Raw genomic sequence first — 19,825 nt, 5'->3', positions numbered from 1 at the left:
TTAATCCGACCTCTATGAACCTGCTCAGCTTTGGTTGAGACTCGAGGACGTGTTGATTCTGTTGTGCTATTAAAATATGTTCCTTTCTACTGGTGCAGTTAATATTAGCACACCGTTAAATCACACAGAGTACAGCTCTGGGCACTCAAAATGATGGTGAGCTTATTAGGTGATGGAGAAAGGGAGAAAAAGCTCCTGCTGGTCCTTCATTCCCTCCATTATGTTGTTAATGGCATAAAAAGCAACAACGTTTTTTGTCTTTTCTTAATTTTTGGAAATGTTGCTCCTTATCTTTTCTAGGACCTGGCTTTTCTGGGTCAAGCGATCTGATTTGTGGGGTGTGGAACTGGGTTTTCTTATGAGCAGAGGCTGAATGCAGCACAGAACATAATCGTATTTGCTGTGTTATGAAAAAGGCAATGGGCTGTTATTGTGGTTACTTTAAGTGGATTAACGGTTGAGTCAGGTTGGTTTTTATGTGAAGAATGCAGCAGCAGGGGTGTGCTGGGTGTCTTATGCAATCCTCAGAGTGGGGCGGTGGAGAAGGAGGAGAAATGCAAACGTATAGTAACTGAAGCTTTTCTCTATACCTGATGAACGTCAGAGTGTGGGAGCTGGAAAACAGTAGCTCCCGTTTCCACTTTGCTGTGTGCTGAAAATTGCTGAGTGCTTTACTTTGAGGCTGACGCGTTTTCAGCTGCCTTTTTTGGTCGAAATGGAAGCGATTAAATTGCAAACTTCTAATTCACATTTTTAATGTACAAACTGCCTATAATGAAACTTAGCTCATAGAATTCAGCTTTTTTGAAAAGATGTTGGACAAACGGAATTCACATGTGCATCTGGTGACATCTGTTTACAAGACGATTTCATTGAGAAGAAAAAGCATTATGATATATGCCTGTTGGTGCACAATGTATCTGGTATCAGCGTGTATCCTGTATGTATTTATCAGTGAATATTGTGTATTATTTAATTCATCACCTGATTCAGACTGATAACACATTTGCGTGTGTCATATCCTGTTTGTATATATCCATATGAACCACAGTGTATATAAAGATGGACGGCATGACTGCTCCCTAAACGCAAAACTAAGGCATCTCGATCACCAACTGGTGGCTGACTTGCAGTATAGGTCATAACTCCCCATCCTGCATGTTAGTGGATGGGACATGGACCAAACTTAAAAGGCAGGTCAAGTCAAACAGGGTGACACTTCATGATGGAGAGATCACTGAGACTTATTGATGGCGCACGTGTCTCCACGACCTTTCTACCGCGGCTCCATATGTGCTGTGGCTCTGAATGTGTGGAGCCAGAGTCTGTATCCAGGATATTTTGTCTTCACTCGAGTACGATGCATCATCTAAACAGTCCATGATATATACTGTACATATGATGTATGATAATCTTTTGCTCAAACAACTGGACACTTGATGTTTTGTAGGACATACTGTTATAATGATGTGTGTTTTGCTCGATATTATTTAATATCTGGATTGAAGTGCCGATGTTCTCAGATTCCTGCCTTGCATGCAACTTTACCTGTTTTCATTTCGTTAAAGTCGCTTCAGTCAATCATTAGTGTTTGCTTTAACGATGAGATAAAATAACACTGATATTCCACTATTATTTGATCATATTCAGACTTTAACACAGGTCACGTAAACAGCTTCTTCTGCTTAGATATTCCTGACTTCAGCACTTTCTGATAAATACCACTGGCTACAGTCTAAGATAAAGTAATTTGAGCCTTTTCTTATTAAGAACTCAGGAGCTCTCTTTGACATATATACAGTATATTTAAAAAATGCTTCCAAACCGGGGATTCTATTGCAGTTTGCGATTGTTTTTGTTCAAGGAAACAACAGTGTTGGTCACTTGTTGAACATAGAAGAAATCTAAGTTGCCTAACATAAATTTAGATGTTTATGGAACGGTGTTTTTTGTCTGATGTTAATATATCCTCAAAGATTTAATTGAATTTAACAGCTTAGTTAAAACAGTGTCTGTAATAACGTCCCTGTGGAAATATTCATTACACAGCCTCGTCGTCATTACATCATCATTCAGCCTAAAGGTCATAGAACTCCAGGGAGACTGGACCTCCGCGTGACCTGGGTGTGCTTTCATTACACACCCAGCGCTGTCACAGGTCACAGCGGCTAATTAGAGACATAAAGCCTTTTAGCAGAGAGAGAGAGAGAGAGATGGTTTCTGTTCCCGTCCGACCACACCGAGAGAGAAACAGGGCGGCGTGTGTTTGATGAAGCCTAATGAATCGGCAGTGAAGGCTTTCTGCTTCCTGCTCTGTAACTTAACTGAGAGAGATGAGTGAGTCAGAATGACATTCAAACGAGACAAATAACAACACTGGCTCTGAGCACCTCTGAACCTGGCATCACGCGTCTCCATGTGCGCCTTTTTCCTACGCCCAGGCATTTCACAGCTGCGTGTCAATCTGGACAGTTGGAGTGGCTCCGCGTGCTTCTGATGTTTGTGACGTTATCACGAACCAAGCCTGCTCCGAACAGGCCTCGTTCCACGTGAGCCTCTCTCTCGTGTGCACACGGACAGATTCCAGCGAGTAATTGCAGAATAGCAAACGGCATCACAGACTTAATTAGTGAACTTGCCAGAAAGGACAGCAGAGGCAAGATGACCCACAGTCAGACTGCAGGGGGCGTTGTGGTCAGACACGGCCACATCTCGAATTACTTATGTAAAGTAAACTCCTGATTACTCTTGCATAATACAAACAGGGAGTGATCAATTGTTTTTCGTAAGTGTGAAAGTGGGATGCTGGATAATGGACACAGTGATGGTTCAGGACAGAGGTCAGAGCAGCAGGTCTGGTGTTGCTGGTCATTCAGTTCCCTCTGTGTTACATTAGTGCACTGATTAGTTTCCTGACCCGAGTGTCAACACGCTGCCACACTGCAATCCTACTTATTAAGTAATCATCTGTTACAGAAGTGTGACTTTATTCATTGAGTAATGTTGTGACTATTCAAGGCTTAGTCTCTCTTTGTCAAGAAATCACATGAGAAGAATAAAGGCCGACGGATTGATCAGTTTGCCGATACAATTATGTTTGAGCCTTTATTGCAGACATACCAGCATCAGTGTTGGTTGTCAATATTAAATCTTTAATTTACAGAATAAATAATGCAGAATAAATGTGTAATTATATTCATATTTCATTTTTTCTGATAAAGTTTATGGTTAATATGTTAAATATCAATGAGCCACAGCCTTGTACTGGGTGATGTGTTCATGAGCACGGTAGCTTATTTTCACTCAACACAAAGACTCCATTCGACTACTGAAAATACCTGAATGTGTATTAATCCACCACCGAAATTAGTCCACAACAAAAGCCCTAGTTCTCCTGTTTAAGTTGTTGTCGGATTTTGGGATTTGATTACTCATTTAAAGCAAGAAGATTAGTGACCACGTGTAAAGACATACTTAAAAAAAAACATAAAGTGGATTGTAGATTACTGTTGATTTTGTCTGAGTGAGAGAAGCTATATTATCATAACATCCCAATTTTACAACAGTGCAAAATAATTCTGCAACACATGCAAATTGAGTGGAAAAGGTACAATTTCGGTAGGTATTTGTATTCCCTCTTCACTGCCAAATGCTACAGCAGTGGTTAACAAATTGTAGCTTCTCAATTTCTGTGATGGAGCTTCTTCTCGGGAAAAAACGATAGCTAAAACTTGATTTTTGGTATTAACAGTGATAGGCACTAATGGCTAAGAGGCCCACATACATGACATGAGACAGCAGGGGAAATCATTTATTTCCATAGCTCTCCAGAAAGTGGAGTGCAGCAAAACAGCAACAATCGGAACCATGATGGAGCCGACACGATACCACCTCATAGCTGCAGTATGGATTATTATTACACAGATATTATGAGTTTGCACAGCAAGGTTGGCAGATTGACGCAGGGTTAGCTCTCACTTGGTGGACTGTTTCTACAGCTCACAGAGGAACAGATGAAAGTTACCAGATCATCATCTCTGTGCAGCAAGTGTTCCACGGAAACGCTGCAAACTTTTGGCTGAGCTTTGTCGTGAGTTGTCCGGTCCTGTGCCACAGGCTGCGTCTGCTGAGGCCGGCTGTGGTCTCACAGGTGCGCAGGGCTGCGAGTGACTGACTGCAGGATGGGCTGCTCAGCAAGAGCCGCCCACATGAACTGAGCCAGAGCCGTGGACAGCTGAGGAATGCCATTGTCCAGGGTGCAGGCTCCATGTGCTCGTCTGCCAGTGTCTCCGTCCTGCTGACCACACGGTCTGCCCCCCCCCCCCGGCAGCTCTCAGAGCAAGAACAAAAGCAAAAAAGAGACCTGCTCCTGTACCCGCTCTGCAAACATCCAGCTCGTACCAGTGATTGTGTTCACACCGAATGAGTCGCCCTGAGTCTGTCAAGTTGAATGAGTGGTGCTGAATCCAACCGAGCAGTGTTTGTAGAGATGGTTAGCACGCTCTGTCCACAGCTGTTGGTACAGCATCAGGAACAGAGCGGCCTTCATCCCTGGCAGAGAACAATCAGTCTGTCTCGCCTTGAGCCGGGCTGCAGCGGTGCCAAAGCATTCATCAGGGCTTCCATAGGGAACATCAGCTGAGAATGTCTTTTATTCTGTACATTTTACAGTGAACCGTATTAAAGGCCCCTGTGTATATAATTGTAAAGGATTCTTATGGTGTGTGTACATATGTAAAGTAATTTATAACATTTTATTGTTGTTTATTTGCCCGACTCAGGTTATATTTCAAAGATTTACTGTATTTATGTTTATGCCTTAGGTATTTTAAGAGAAAAAAGTAATGGGACAACATCACTGATGCTTTGCCACAGATCAAGGAAGATCTGGATTCAAACCTGACATCCTCTCGTGGTCTTTCTGTTGTGTCTGTTTTGCATCAGCTTCCTCCCACAATTTTAAGACATGCACCTCCGGTTAATTGGAGATTGTAAATTGCCCGTTGGTGTGAATGTGAACGTGGGTGTCGTTTGTCTCAAAGTGTCGATCCTTCTGATGGACTGTACCCCTCCTCTCGACCAGTGTGAGCTTGGATTGGCTCCAGTCAGTTGTGTGGCTCCTCCTAATGAAGCCAGCGTCTGATTTATGTGTTGTGCGCTCAAACACTGTTGGCATCTCTGCAAAGTAAAAGAGAATATGTTGCACTGAGAGTGAAAACTGCGATGAGCCGCCACATTAATGTTAATGCCACCCAGCAGGAAATATGTGCTACCTCATTCATTCAATCAATCAATCAACCAACCTTTGTTTGAACTCAGAAATACATTGCGGTAGAGACCTCACTTACAAGGTACCAGAGTACAGAATCTAAACAAAACATTTAAAGACAAAAAAGAACCACAAATAAAACAGTAAAATGTGGAAATTGAAATTTCTTATAACACCCATTATTTTTAATGCAGTTTCAACATTGAAAAGGTTCCTCAGATCTGCCATCAACAATTCATGTCAATAGGGGGACTTGTGAAAAAGTGAAATCCTTGACATACATTACGTGTTATGTTAGTTTTCAATTGAGGGGCCAGCTCAGTCTACTTCTGTCTAACGATGAGATTTGTCTGTTTCCTTTTTGAGACAGTGTGTTGGAGGACAAATATTAAAAAGAACATATCAATATATAATTTGACACATGCAGGTTTAATATTCATACAAATAGACCTGGCCTTAGTCCCTCTATAACGAAACAGTAGTTTTCTTGGAATCAAAGGCTACTTTGTGTTGCTGTTACAGCACCAGCCTTTTAATATTATTATTATATCACCTACAGAGCCTCACTAACTGCTGTGACATTCGTTGGATTATCTGTAAATCTCAAAATTTGATTAGGTTCTTAAAGAGAGTTTCGGAATTTGTCTTGGATAGATTCAGCAAAACTGTGTCAGCTTACATCACGAGAACAACGGTTGGTGTGTTTTTACGCAATCGAATAGATATAACATGATTTGGTGCACCTTTCTGTTTGATTACAAAGACATGCTTAATTTACACAAAACGCATTGTGCACTGTTGTTTCCGTTTGAGCTGTGACGCAACACATCCACTGTTGTGTGCTGGAGAGCACTTGGCGTGTTGCATTGATTTACATTGGTGGAGTGCAGAGCAGCACTCTGCAGCAGAATGCAGAGCACTGGGCTGTAGTGGGAGAGCAGAAGGGAATCCTCTGGTTCTAAATTTAGCTCTCATTGGCGAAACGCTGCAGCAGCCATAATCAATGGCCTATCTACGTCACAGCCCAGAGCCCCTGTCCTCGCTCCCCTGCCATTGAACTGTATGCAATCTCCCTGGAGAGCTGGAAAACAGTCCACTGCAACAATCTACGTCTCCACCCCTATCCCCTGGTCCTCAACTTAGGACAGAATCATACAGAAGTGTCACTGTGAAAACCTTTTTTTTGCAAAGATTTAACTGCAGCACTCCTGATTCTCTGAAGAGACGGTAGGAAATCATGCATCTGATGACTTAGTAAAAGTCCCTGAGGCAGCAATGCTCCGAATTCCCAGAAGAAACGTGAGACTGCTATGTTTGTTACCCTCTGCCCCATACCTGTCATGTGATGAACCTGTGGGGGTGGGGGGGTGAGGAGCAGGAGCTGGCAGCACGAATGTAAAAGCAAGATAAGCAGATATTTTCATTATTTCTAGCTTTGAAGGCAGAGCTGCTCTGGATGCAGAAATAATCACCGCCTGAATTAAATTGAACCCAACTGAAAAACGCAGTGTAATAAGACAATGTAACACATATTATGAGGTCTGTAGTGCTCATGATGGTCATTCGTATTGATATTATCATGTTTAATAAAGGACCATGTCAGTTTTACTTACATGTTTGCCCTGATTAGATCAGACCTGGTAATCATGAACACATCTGTCATGTTTTAATGGCCAATAGGTTTATAGAGCTGACGTCTTTGATCAAGATCTAAAAGGAAAACCAAACAAAAAAGTATATTAAAGCAGTTACAACTATGATTATTATCAACTTTCCACATGCCAGCAACTTTAACTTCCAACCTGTATGTAGTCAAATAGGAATCAACACTTTTTTCACTGGTAAGTCACAGATTCTCTTTCATTAGGTTATCCCCCTGGTTTCATCCACACGGTAATTTGGACCATAGAGTTATATCAAATGATGGTAAATTTATTAGTCATTAAAATCAGTCAAACTGCAAAATGCATCACTACATTTTTTCTATTCTATCTCATGATGGTTAACTCACAGCTGCTGTTTGCTTCCTGCTTCCTCTCATTGAACAGGTGCCAAATATCATGTGATCATGGAGGCTCTTTCCTGTCAGATCTCAAATTAGCCAGGTTTACTAATATAACTGACACCTTGATTTACAGCCTGGTTACATATTTACTGTCTGAATATGTTTGTCAGACACTTAAGTGCAGCTTTAAAAAACAAATTGAAACTAAGCCACAGTTTGGATGCTATTAATAATTAGGGAATCAGTGCATACATGCAGCATGAGGATAGCAGCTGACTCATGCAACCACACTATGACACTATTGTTATGCATGATCACCTATATCATTACATGAATATACTGACATATAGCAATGCTAATTTTTTCAGTTCTTATTTATATTTATACCGCGGCTGCTTTGTGTTTCAAATTGGCAGAAGGCAGGCAGGAAGAAACCTTGCCACTCCTCATTTATTCAGTTAATAAGATAACTTTTGTGACCAGGTCGGCCTTAGTGAAATCAACTCCAGTTAGCATGTCTGCGGTATATGTTAGGAAGAGAATGTCAGAGAAGGGAAGACACACATGATGATGATAAAAGTGAGGATGATGGTGATGATGATGACGACTGTAGCCCATAGTGTTTACCTCTGTCCACTGATTCATGAATGAACCACATGGATATTAGTGTCACCTCGACCCGTTTCTGCTGACGCCACAACTCACCGTGGGAAGCAGGACGGAGCGGCCATAACCACAGCTGCTGTCCAGCACCACTTTAAATAACTCAGTGGCCACAGAGCAGCTGTGTTTGCAAGACAACATTATTAGCCCAAGTCCAGAATGTTGCTGGAGTTTTATCCATTAGGAGTCACAAAGAAATTGATTTATTCAGGTATAGATTCTCTGTTTTGGGCCAGTGAGTTTCATGAAGTCCTGACAGAGCTAAAGGAAGCCGAAGTTGCACCTAACATGTCATCAACCTTAAAAACGGTTATTTTAGGTGTGATGAAGACATCCTCATTCGTCCTCTTTGCATTCACGTTCCTTCCTTGAAATCAATATGACCTGTATCATACACAGAATCAGTTTCCAGGCAACACGGCTGTCAGATGGCCCAAGATGTAATATTAATGAATGGTCTGTTGGGGCTTTCCTCACTCTTTTTTTTGGTTCCCTCCCGTTGGTAAAATACAAATGTCCAAGTGCTGAGCTTATAAGAGCCCAGTATTGTGCGATACGACAAAAACTCTGCGTACTTGAGACAAGAGTGAATTCATGAAAGAGGATACACAGTGTAATCGATGCAGAAACATAAAAGTAAGTTCAGCTTTTTTAGGAAAGTAGAAGCATTTTGACCCCTTCCACACCTTCAGGCATTGAGTGGTTCATTCAGCTTGTTTTTTTTTCCTCTTTTATATAACTACTTCGTTGACTGAAGAATATACAAACTGTTCTCTTGTTTCCACCAGTCTATGGAGAGAGAAAGAAGCTGGTCTCAAAGTTTGCTCAGGAAGAGAATGATAACCAGTTATTCGTCATGTCATAATTGCTATTTCACACCAAATTATTCAAAATAGAACCTTGAGATCTCTTTCTCAATCACACTGTGGCATAATGAGAGGATGTGTCCTTATAAAAAGACCCTTACATGTGTTCTCGTGTGATAAAGTCATTTCATTAGACAACGTATGAAAAGATAAAGTGATGTGAAGTGATGTTTTATAACATGAAAAACAAATAGAAAATAAATGATAGTTATATGAAATAAATCTTGTTACAATAAACGAGTTAGGTTTTTTAGTTTTGTTGTTGTCATGGTGATGGTGGCGAGCTGCCATGACCGCATGACATCAAGTTAAGGCCGATACAAAGCAATAAATGAAAATGAGGTTTTGTCTTTGTTTCTGTATAGTTAAGATATAAACAGTTATTTTTTGGTAGCCTTGATGAGTCCAATTGGATACTAAAGGCCGGCGCATGCCTCTGCAACTGCGTCTGCGGCTTTTCACGCTGCTGTTGCGAAGTACTCATTGTCATTCATGCTTTTCCAAGCTCTGCGCATGTTGCAAAGCAATTCCCCGACAGAACACTAGGTGGAGTAATGTGTTTTGTCGAAGACGACCTTAGAGACGCCTTCTTTCTTCTTCGTCGACTGTTTATTTACATCGCCACTGCGGCTCCTCGTAGCCTTTTTCTGGCGGACAAATCCGCCAGTCAGTGACGGGTTATACAAGTGGTCATACTTTCGGATCTCTTCAGCCAAACTCTCTTCTATTTGGTCCATATTCGTTCTTCTAAATCTTCCGTTGTTTCTGCCGGTATTATGGGGCATGAAACCGGAAATTACATTCTTTGCCTGAAGGTGGCGACATCATCTGCCTACAACAGCAAGTCTGAACTGCGGCTGCTGTTTCTGACCTTTCCTATAGGTTCCATATAGATGTAGACATGATCAATGGCCTAACAGCTCTCTGCTCGACGAGAATCTGCAGCCTGCTAAATGATATTCCAAGGCTTTGCATCCTGGGATTTTTATAATAAAGAGCAGTGTGCAACTTATCTTAATGTTCGAATCCCTCTGACCCAGCCAACTCTAGCTATTGCTCCATGTGCAAAATGTGTCTGTAGTCAGCTGACGGTGAAAGGAATGAAGGCAGTGTGTTATGTGGTTTATTGTGGTTTCACTTGAGGAATGTGTCTTTCACGATGTGACTCCCTGCTTTCTATTTGTGCCTTTATAGCGAGCAGCATCTCAGCTAGGCATCAATCCAATTACAGGACTGGAGCTGGCAGATATTGTAAAGCAGTTGGAGAGATGTAAGCAGCGGATGAAACAGCCTGCACATATATGGCATGAAGCGAAATCCTCAAATTACACGTTGTCACCACTATAGACCATTGCTGTCCCACATGCAGTAATTAACGTTATACAATGGCTTTTTTTAGGGCTCTAGCTGCACGCACCCTCAAATTGAAATGTCAAATGTCTCAATGTCTCAATGCCTCTACACCCACACATTGAATACTGGTTATTTTTCTTTCTTATCTAAGCCCATGCCAAGTAAGGGTTGAATCAGAAGGGATCAGAGGTGTGACCCGTGACATATGTGGATAACTTTACATGCTAGTCGCCCACTGTTCCTCAGCCTATAAATATACAGTTACAGTAGGGTATATATTTGTCGTGCCAGTCTGACCATTGTCTGTCCCCAGCATTGATTCTGGCTTCCACATGGGACTATAAGAATGTTCATTATGCAAACAGAGATTGATTTTTAAATAGGTTACATTCTGCTGTGTTGGCTAATGGATGTCCATTGTTTTAGCGAATCAATCTTTAAAGCATTGCAGGACTGTTAGTGTACTTTGAAATGATGAAAGTCTATACTCGCACTCAGATTGTTTGCTTGTGGAATTTTACGTTGGTGGAATTTTTCCTGGTGGAATTTACTGTTTACACCTTTCCCCTAGTACCATGCTAGTTTGAATTACCAGTTACTTCAAGTACAGATTTTCATGTTCCCCAGAGCAGTGGTTCTCAAATGGGGGTCCGCCAGGGGATCATTGAAAAGTTCCAGATATATGGGTATTCTGTTTTGACATGGTGAAAATATTTCAAATATTTTGGATACATGACAAATATCTTTCTAAAGATGTTTGTCTTACATTGTTCTTTCTTAGGTGTAAAATCAGGCTATGTCAAATTATTGCTGTGCCTGAATACAACTTCTCATAGTTACATAGAGTACTTACTCTTGCTGAGGGTTAAGGACAGGATGTCACACCATGTTAAAGCCCTATGAGACGAGTTGTGATTTGTGAATATGGGCTATAATATATATATGAATAAAATTTGATTGATGGATAGTTACAGCATGGTTGTTGACTCTACCCTTTGTGTATTACTGGTAGACTCCACACATAATGGACCCTAACCCTAAATTTAGCTGGCCACCTGACGTTTCCAGTGTGAAAGTTAACCTCCTCTCCACAATAACCTATAGTGTTCCCTTTAGTGTGAACGTTTATGGCTTAAGTTCACGAGTCCACAGCGTTTGAAAGATATGCTATTTGAAGTTGCCTCCTCCACACTGTGCTGCCAGCAGGTCGTTCAAGAGCCAGACATGTTCCCCTGCTTGATATGTGGACCTGTGCTAAAGGGCAAAGCATTGGAGGCAAACAATTGGCTAGATATGGAATTGATCTTTGGTTTCAAGAATAAGTCCCATTCATGTATCATCAAAAGCACAGCAAGTCTTAAAGCATGGAGTTTTTAAAAGGCAGTCTGGACGCTCTTCATGGATTTACTGAGCTGTTGGTCCTGTCTGGAGCTGGCATTTTTACTTACATTGACTTACAATAAGTGCATTCAACATCTATGAGGGGCAAATGGGGTTCAGTATCTTGCCCAGGGACACCTCGGCACACAGATGGGGAAGACTGAGGATCAAACTGGCGAACTTCCGGTTGGAGGACAACCACTCTACCCCATGCACCACAGTGTTTAATGGGGGGAACAGAGTCAGGTGATGCTGCAAATATACAGTATACACAAGCAGCATGATACTCCAGTGTTTCATTTTAATGTGACCCAGTAACTGAGGGAGACATCCAGGTCAACTCTTCGACTAAAACAAGTTATGTAAATGCTGAGCTTCTGTTAGGCTGAGATTAAAGAGGGTTCCTTTTATATTTTTCCTGGCAACTACCCCCCAACTCATCCCTCTGGCCGTCCTAGCCTAACTCAACAAGGGCCATCTAACCATGGCCCTTGTTTCTACGGGCTCTGACACTGAGTGGAGGCAGCAAGCGATTACACCACACCTCAGTGGGCAGTGGCTGTCCGCTGGCCGCTGCCCGGCCCATGGCGTCTGACTCATCCCGTTCTCCTCCACTTTTCATGGCCTGACATTTCCATCAGCCGCCGCTTTCACAGGCAGCTCATTGCTTTGACGGGCTGGTGAGTTCTCCAACAAGCACGGAACTTGTACCTCTGACCAAACCGAGTGAGTGAGCACTTGTGAAGCACAGTTCGCTGCACGAGGCTGTGACAAAAGGCCCATTAGGGCTGTTTGGTAAATTAAACACATGCTGACTCACCTTTGCTTCTGCACTATTTGGATTTTTGTCTTCGTCTATAATCCACAGCATCTCATTTTTCTACTGTTAAATACATTTTTTTCTGGGTTGACAAATGTGGCTGCAGTTGATCTGAATCACTTTGTGAACTGAGGCAAATGCCTTTGACCTGAAAGATTTTCTGCTGCAGACCTCACATCCTGCCACAGCTCTGCTCCATTTAGCACATCGACTCCCCCCAGCTTCCAATTCCTCCATTTCCGTGCTCCTGCTTTATAAGTCCTTAGTAGTAGCAGTCACCACTTAAACCCATTACAGGACAAGAATAGAGCTGTGATATGACCACTTGGTAAGCTCAATAGAGGTAATTTCATATATGGCACCATGCCATTACAGGTGTAAGTTGCATCTTTTGTGACTGCGTAGATTGTACACATAGAAAGTGTGCCTACTGCAGATGCTCCAGTTGATGCTTCCTTTGTTTCACCTAATTCATGGGTGCACAAGCACACAAATGCTACCATTTGTTTCAAGCTACCCCACAGTTCAGCAACAGGAATAGTTGGTCAACATGCCAAGAATCCTGCTCCTAAAAAGACAATGTCCATTTTCTCAGTCAGCGCTTCAAGCCCATGAGCTGCTCTCTCTCTTTTTCTGCGCTCTCTCAGTTTGCTGCCGACTGTCCGTGTTACTGGTGTGAACCATGGTTTCACATCCGCGCAGTGCGAGTGTGAATACATTTTGGTGTGTTCCGCTTGTGTTCGAGGATGAAAGTAGATCAAACCCTTTTTCGTTCTCTTTTTTCTTGGGTCGTGACTGTTTGTCTTCGGGGAACAAGGTTTCTTGCAGCTTCCCACTGAAGCTTTCCCCCTTAAGGGTATAACTGGACAGTTTGTCATGAATTCCTCCTCCCAAAGCCAAAGAGCTGTAGTTGAGAGCAAATAGGTTAGAGTTGTCCATCATGATATGCCTTTTTAAGATGATTATTATAGCCCCAAAAAATTGCAATATATACTAATAAGTAAAAACTGAAGATTCTGCCTTTGGATTGTTTTGATGGCCTACTTGGGCATCTACATTACATTACATGTCATTTAGCTAACACTTTTGTCCAAAGCGACTTACATTTTTAGAACACTCAGCATTTATGAGGGGCCATTTTAGGGGTTCAGTATCTTGCCAAGGACACCTAGGCATGCAGATGGGAAAGAGTGGGATTTGATCCGGCAACCTTCTTGTTGCAGAACACCCACTCTATCCCCTAGGCCACGCTCCACAAATAGAAAGTTTTTTTTTTAGGTTTTTCCATCCGTTTAACGGGTTGAATTGGTCTCTGTTTACAAGATGTCTGTAAAGCAACAATAAAATAAATATAATAATGTAATTTATGAATTTTAAATGTGCGAGTCAAAGTAGCTTAATGAAGGTAATCATATTTTTAGTTTTAAAAGGCTGGAGCTTACCAGTTATCTCCCCAAGGTGTGTTTAACATGATAAAACTCTCTGCTTGAAGTTGAACTTCGTCTCCACTGCCTTCCACTTTGCAAACTATGAACTTAAAACTCCGCTGCCATCTTCCACTTTTGTCATTTGGAACCAGCCTGTGGCGTCTGTGGTCATGATTGTTGAGTAGAGCCTTGGTATCAAATACCACAGATGCATTCGCTTACTGTCAATCATTATGTTTCACCAAATTTTTATAGCATCAGATAACTAATTAAAACCAAGCTTCCTAGAAAAATGCACACTTACATACATCAGTTTGATAAGAACAAAAAAAAATTTGGGGAAAAAGTTGATTAAAGATGTACTTTCTAACATGAAAGTGGTAGGGTTAATTAATTAATACAGCAGCCATCCACCAGGCAGCGATCCAGTTGATTTGGCTTCTTTTTTAGGGAGTGGTCATGTGAGTAGTGTTGGCAGCTGTGTAGTGAGTGACTGTATGGCAGCGAGTGTGTTGTGAGCGGAGGGGAGATTTGCCTTGGAAAGTCATGCGTGGAATCCTATAATTCAGGTGATGTGGAAGGGTGGGCACTGACACAGGCTTAATCTGATGTTACAAGGAAAACCTGTTGAGTAATCATTGAGTAAGACATTTTGAATATAAATAATAATTTAAGTGATTTATCAAGCAAAAGATACAATTGCTGGTTGAAGTGGTCATGTGTGCAGATGTTTATCTTTTCTTGGAAGAACATGGATTTTGGACTGACAGACAGACAAAATCCATTTGAAGACAAAGATCTAGGAAGTAGTGATGTGTTCATTTTTTCACTTTGTCTTGTGACTGAGCACCAAATGTCAAAAACAAGTTACAGTTACAGTTTTTTTTATATTTTTATCTTTAAAAATATAATAAAAGTCTAGAAAACATTTTACAATTCAGAGCGTGATCAATTGTGTGTTGAACCTCCTCACTTTCCTTTGCATTATGAAAACACATGGAGGAGGTGTGCTTTTACATCCTCTTGATGCTGTGCTCATTACACTGTTAAAAGAAAATTGTTGGACCAACCTAAAAAAGAATGTCAATCGGTAACATACAGACTTAATAAGTTGTTTCTTCAGCTTAAAGTGAACAAGTTGTATGAAGGATATACTTTAATTTTAAAGAACTTATTCTTAACCAATTTAGGTGTAAACACATTTGTGGGGGTTGGGGTTAGCAAATTATTATTTTATCAGTGCATAATGTGATGGCTTACATATGTTGCACATTTGGCTTTACGTTTTCTTGGAAACACAGATCTTCATACCATCTCACATACTTCACCCACTGCCCTGTGCTTATGTCACAAATATTGATAAAGGATGAAAAGTGCCTGTTTAAATGGGTCCATCCCTGCTATGAGTCCACTGGACTTTCCTGATAGAGCTGTTCAGCAACTCCCCTTTGTGTGTCAGTGTGTGTGTGCGTGTATGTGCATGGGGAATCTCCTCCTCAGTCCCACCCCTCCACATCAGTGCTTGTGGTGAAGGCTGTGCAGGCGCTGCTGCACCACTCAGTCCGCTCAGCGCTCAGCATCGCGCACACGGGGAATATCCAGCCAGCGCTGCTCCCTCTCAAACTCCTGGAACCTCCAAACCAAGCGGCTTTACTTCGCTTCTCTTCATTAAACTGGCTGTGACGCGTACTTTCAAACGCACAGTCGGACTTTTCCTTCCCGATGTGGATCCTTAAACGTGTTAAGACCACACTAACCCGGCGCCTGTGCTCGAGGGGGGACGCGGTGTGTGCGCTCCGGATGCGCGGATCGTGGCGCGCTCCGCACCGGCCCCAGCTTCCACAGTGCTAGTGGCAGCGGTGTGAAAGACCTGTAGAGACTTTATGCGGAGCAGGCTGGAGACGCCAGCTCCAGCAGCGGAGGAGTAGACATGGTCCAGAACGTAATCCTGGTGTTTTTCCGCAGGAGACTGAGCCAGAGGCCGGCGGTGGAGGAGCTGGAGAGCCGGAACATCCTGAAGCGTAAGTTCAGACGTCAGACTGACTATACTGGCTCTTATCGATACCTCGGTGATTAGGAATGTTTCTGTGAGTGCGCTGATCAAAGGCCCTCTTTTACTCAATCATTTATTGAAGATCCTTCTGCATAAAGTGTAGAGCTTTCATTTGTAAACAAAGTATTCCCAAAAAGTGGACAGAAATTCTTCAATATTCATATCAAATGTTATTTAAAACTAATGTGATACACTTGTATAAAGTAAATATTTCCAAAAAAGTAATTCATACATCAATTACATCTAGTATTTTTAATATTGTGTAAAAAATAGTTAAAAAATAATATTTAGGAATAATTTCAGTGCCTACTCATTTGTCAGTATTTTAAGTACTTCAGCTGCATGTGTTAGAAGAAGAAGAATAAGAAAACAGAGTGACATGATAGAATTATGTTAATGGGTTATATATTTTAATTATATTATAATATATTAAAGTATTAGCTGTATTCAGCCTCTCTGGTTTGAGGATGTCCTTCTTATCTCTGTTTTATATCATTAGGAATTGATTATCTTTTTTGGGAGATACAACGAGCAAATTGAATTAGAAACTTTTTGAGTTTATGAGAAAACTCAAAAGCACAGACATGATGGACTAAAGACTGGACCCAGTGTTATTGATAAGACTCCTGATCATAAAATCCCCAAATCACTGTTATATTCATCCTACTTCAGTATTTCTAGAAGGTTTAAAAGTTAGTTGATTGTAGTTCTGATCTTCTTCTCCATCAGCACTTAAAAATGACTTTAGCTCCTGGTTCTGTAGTAAAGTTTGACATCCTCAGGGAAAATGTGTGAGATTGTAGCTTTTCAAGCTGTGTAACACACCGACTGTCCTTGACAGTGCAGAACAATTATGAAACAGCCATGTGAGGACTGAATTCCCACATTAGTACTGACTGTTCCTCCCGGCAGAGACGAGCCACCTGTGAGCGGCAGCTGTCTTTTTCGTCACCGGCTCCGTCTCTCTCTCTCTCTCTCTCTCCTGCTGTCAGGACACTCATCCTGAACCACAGCACCTCCACTGACAAAATATAGACCTTAAAATAATGCAGATCAATTGAATCATCCGTTCCTGTCACATTGTGTTCAGAGAGAGATGTGTGCTTTATTTTTCCAATTAGAATGAGAGGGACATCTAGTGAGCTCTATCTAATAAAGATGAATCCTATTAGTGCTCTGATCTGCCCGTGTCTCACTCTCCAACTCACACTGAGAGCTGGAGTCAGTCCGAGAGGGCATGAGTACCCGCCTCAGCACTATTACAGACTGGCTCACTTAGCACTATTGATTGTGAGGAGGATCGGACACATTAGCCCCGTTAATCACAGACTTCCTCAACTGTCTGGTCCCATGACAGTGACAGCCGTCTGTTTACCCTACAGTCTGCACACTGGCTGAGCTGATCCAAGAAGGACAAATCTGTCTGATGCCCACCACCATGGAAATATAGTCCAGGGTAATTAAATTATTTCAGCAGTTGGGTTGTAATGTTCGTCTTTCTTTGTGTCAATAGAGAGAAATGACCAGACAGAGCAGGAGGAGAGGAGGGAAATCAAACAGCGGCTGAACAGAAAGGTAGGCGGCAGTGATGATTGGAGCAATGTCCTTAAGTCAAAGTGGTTTAATCCCACATTTTAGGCCACACACACACACACACACACACACACTGCCACACACACTGCCACACACACTGCCACACACAGTGCCACACACACACACAAACACACACACACACACAAACACACACTCACACACACTCACCCACACACACACATTAGGCACCACGGGGAACTGTCAACCACTCAAAACAGAACCTCAATACCTAAGCTGCTCCTGTTTTTGACATTTTTCTATCACTATAGTCTCTTAAATTGCTTTGATGATGCTGTGGAGAGCGAGCACTGACAGTTGTGTGTCCTACAGTTGAACCAGAGGCCGACGGTGGACGAGTTGCGGGACAGAAAGATCCTGATCCGCTTCAGTGACTACGTGGAAGTGGCCAAAGCTCAAGACTATGACAGGCGAGCTGACAAGCCTTGGACCAGACTGTCAGCCTCTGATAAGGTGGATATAAAAACACCTCTGGTGACCTTTTAAATAGTTAAATAGTAGAACATTTTGATTCAGTGACTATACTACGAAAACTTTTGTGAAATGGAAGTGTGGTCTACCTCAGACTTTTAAAAAGTCACAAATGTTTTTATATAGGATTGCAGCGGGTGCGGAGAAGCCTCACACTAAAAGCAGTATTGTGGAGATGGTGGATTTTGCTGCTGGAGAAAGATAGTTTTCAAAAGTTCAAACCAACCATCTATTTTTTGCTGCTTATCTAGATGCATGTTGTATGAATTTAATTAGCACGATTAGAATCTGTTATATACACTGGTTGGGAGTGTATGACATGATCATTTATAGTAGGTCATATAATAAACTTTATATACACTTCAAAACTTTATTTACTCAACACAGTTACAAAGTAATTCACAACAAGTGAAACAACAAGTTATGCAAATCCATAAAAGAACAGAAATTCAATTAAGAATGAGATGAAATAAAGAAAGGCTATCTCTGAACATTGAGGTACTTCTCTCAATGCCTGTATAGATACATTTATTAGTTGAATACATAATAGATAAACAAACTCTCTCTTCTAGTTTTAGTAATAATTTAAGAAATACATTGATTTGTATATGTTATTAAAAAGTCCTAAAGGTAACTCCTGCAGAAATCCTGTCTGCCACAAGGGTTTCTCATATAAAGCTCCTATTAGCCAAACTCTCCTCCACTACAGAAAGACCAATTAAGCTTTCATAATTGGCGCCTGAACAACAGATGTCTCTGCTTTTTCACAACATCCTGGTTTGAGGTTCACCACGTGATCATCGATGTATGAGGCCTCACACCTGGGCTCACGCTTCATGTTGCTTTTGTTGGCAGGCGGCGATACGGAAGGAGCTGAACGAGTTCAAGAGTAATGAGATGGAAGTTCACTCATCGAGCAAGCATCTGACGAGGTAAATGTGCGCGTGCGCTCCTTTTGTCGGGGGGTCGGCATGACATTGTGCAAAGACTTACAGTCTCACATCGATGAGTGCACACCCTGCAGAGTGGAGCTTAAAGTTAGCTGGAGCCGGGCCCCTTGAGATGAGAAAGTTGCTCCCTTTCGCACCACCTCTCCACTATAATGAATGTCCGACCCAAATTTAGCTTACGTTTCGCTTATGTCAAGACGTGTGTAGCTAAAAGAAAGACAAACCTTGAATTAGCCGGGGTTGTGCTTACGCAAGCCCCCATTTTTTTGAGGCGAAGCCATTGGCTGCACTGTCTTTTAGGCCAATAATAGGACTCTTGATTGATGACTAGGTGAACATTTTGGCCCAAATTCACTCCCCTTCTTTTCTCTTCCTTGCAGGTTCCACCGGCCTTAGCAGGGTTTCTTCTGTGAAGAGTTGCTGAAACCTGGTTCTGTCAGCGAAGACCTTTGCACGGAGTCTTCCAGCGCCCTGGCCCACAGTCAGTGGGTGTCCTGATATTGGGGTCCAGCCCACCTTGGAGGCTGTGTCTCTAAAAACGGAGCTGCTAGTGGACGGGGGAGGGGGGGGGGGGGGGCGGCGCATGCGAGCGAGCTCCACTTCTGCTCAGAGGAACATCTCCTTCACCCTCACTTTTACCCTGTCTGAGAAATGGGAAGGGGCGAGGTCATGAATTCGCCATAGACAAGCAGAGACTTCTTGTTTTTTGTAAACAGACTTTTTTTGAACTATGTCGTTTTTTGATGCCACACGTGGGGAAAACGTGCATGTGACCAAGTCAACCAGTCCCACTCCAGTATCAGTACTCACATCCCCAAGCTGTGTCGGAGTCTCACTGATTCAGTTGATGGTTGCGTTTCATATCGACAGTGTAAATGTTCTTAAACAGAATCCTTGTCTGTGTACAACAGAAATCCCTTTGTAAGCACTATTTATTGTCTGCACAATACAGGTTTT

General features: G+C 42.0%; 1 protein-coding gene across 2 annotated transcripts in view; it reads left to right on the top strand.

Annotated features, from left to right (window-relative positions):
- phactr3b (phosphatase and actin regulator 3b) overlaps nucleotides 1-19,442 on the top strand; it is a 43,687-nt gene extending 24,245 nt beyond the window's left edge. For both annotated transcript variants that reach the window (XM_062395153.1, XM_062395162.1), the window contains exons 9-13: nucleotides 15,749-15,804; nucleotides 17,350-17,411; nucleotides 17,760-17,900; nucleotides 18,774-18,850; nucleotides 19,249-19,442. In XM_062395153.1, coding sequence (XP_062251137.1) covers nucleotides 15,749-15,804; nucleotides 17,350-17,411; nucleotides 17,760-17,900; nucleotides 18,774-18,850; nucleotides 19,249-19,264 — 352 coding nt within the window. In that variant the 3' untranslated portion in view covers nucleotides 19,265-19,442. The remainder of the gene's footprint in view (nucleotides 1-15,748; nucleotides 15,805-17,349; nucleotides 17,412-17,759; nucleotides 17,901-18,773; nucleotides 18,851-19,248) is intronic.
- Nucleotides 19,443-19,825: the final 383 nt, after the last annotated feature.

The sequence above is a fragment of the Platichthys flesus genome, chromosome 2 (assembly GCF_949316205.1).
Source record: "Platichthys flesus chromosome 2, fPlaFle2.1, whole genome shotgun sequence".
NCBI classification, from domain to species: domain Eukaryota; kingdom Metazoa; phylum Chordata; class Actinopteri; order Pleuronectiformes; family Pleuronectidae; genus Platichthys; species Platichthys flesus.
This window is presented reverse-complemented; position numbering and strand designations above follow the sequence as displayed.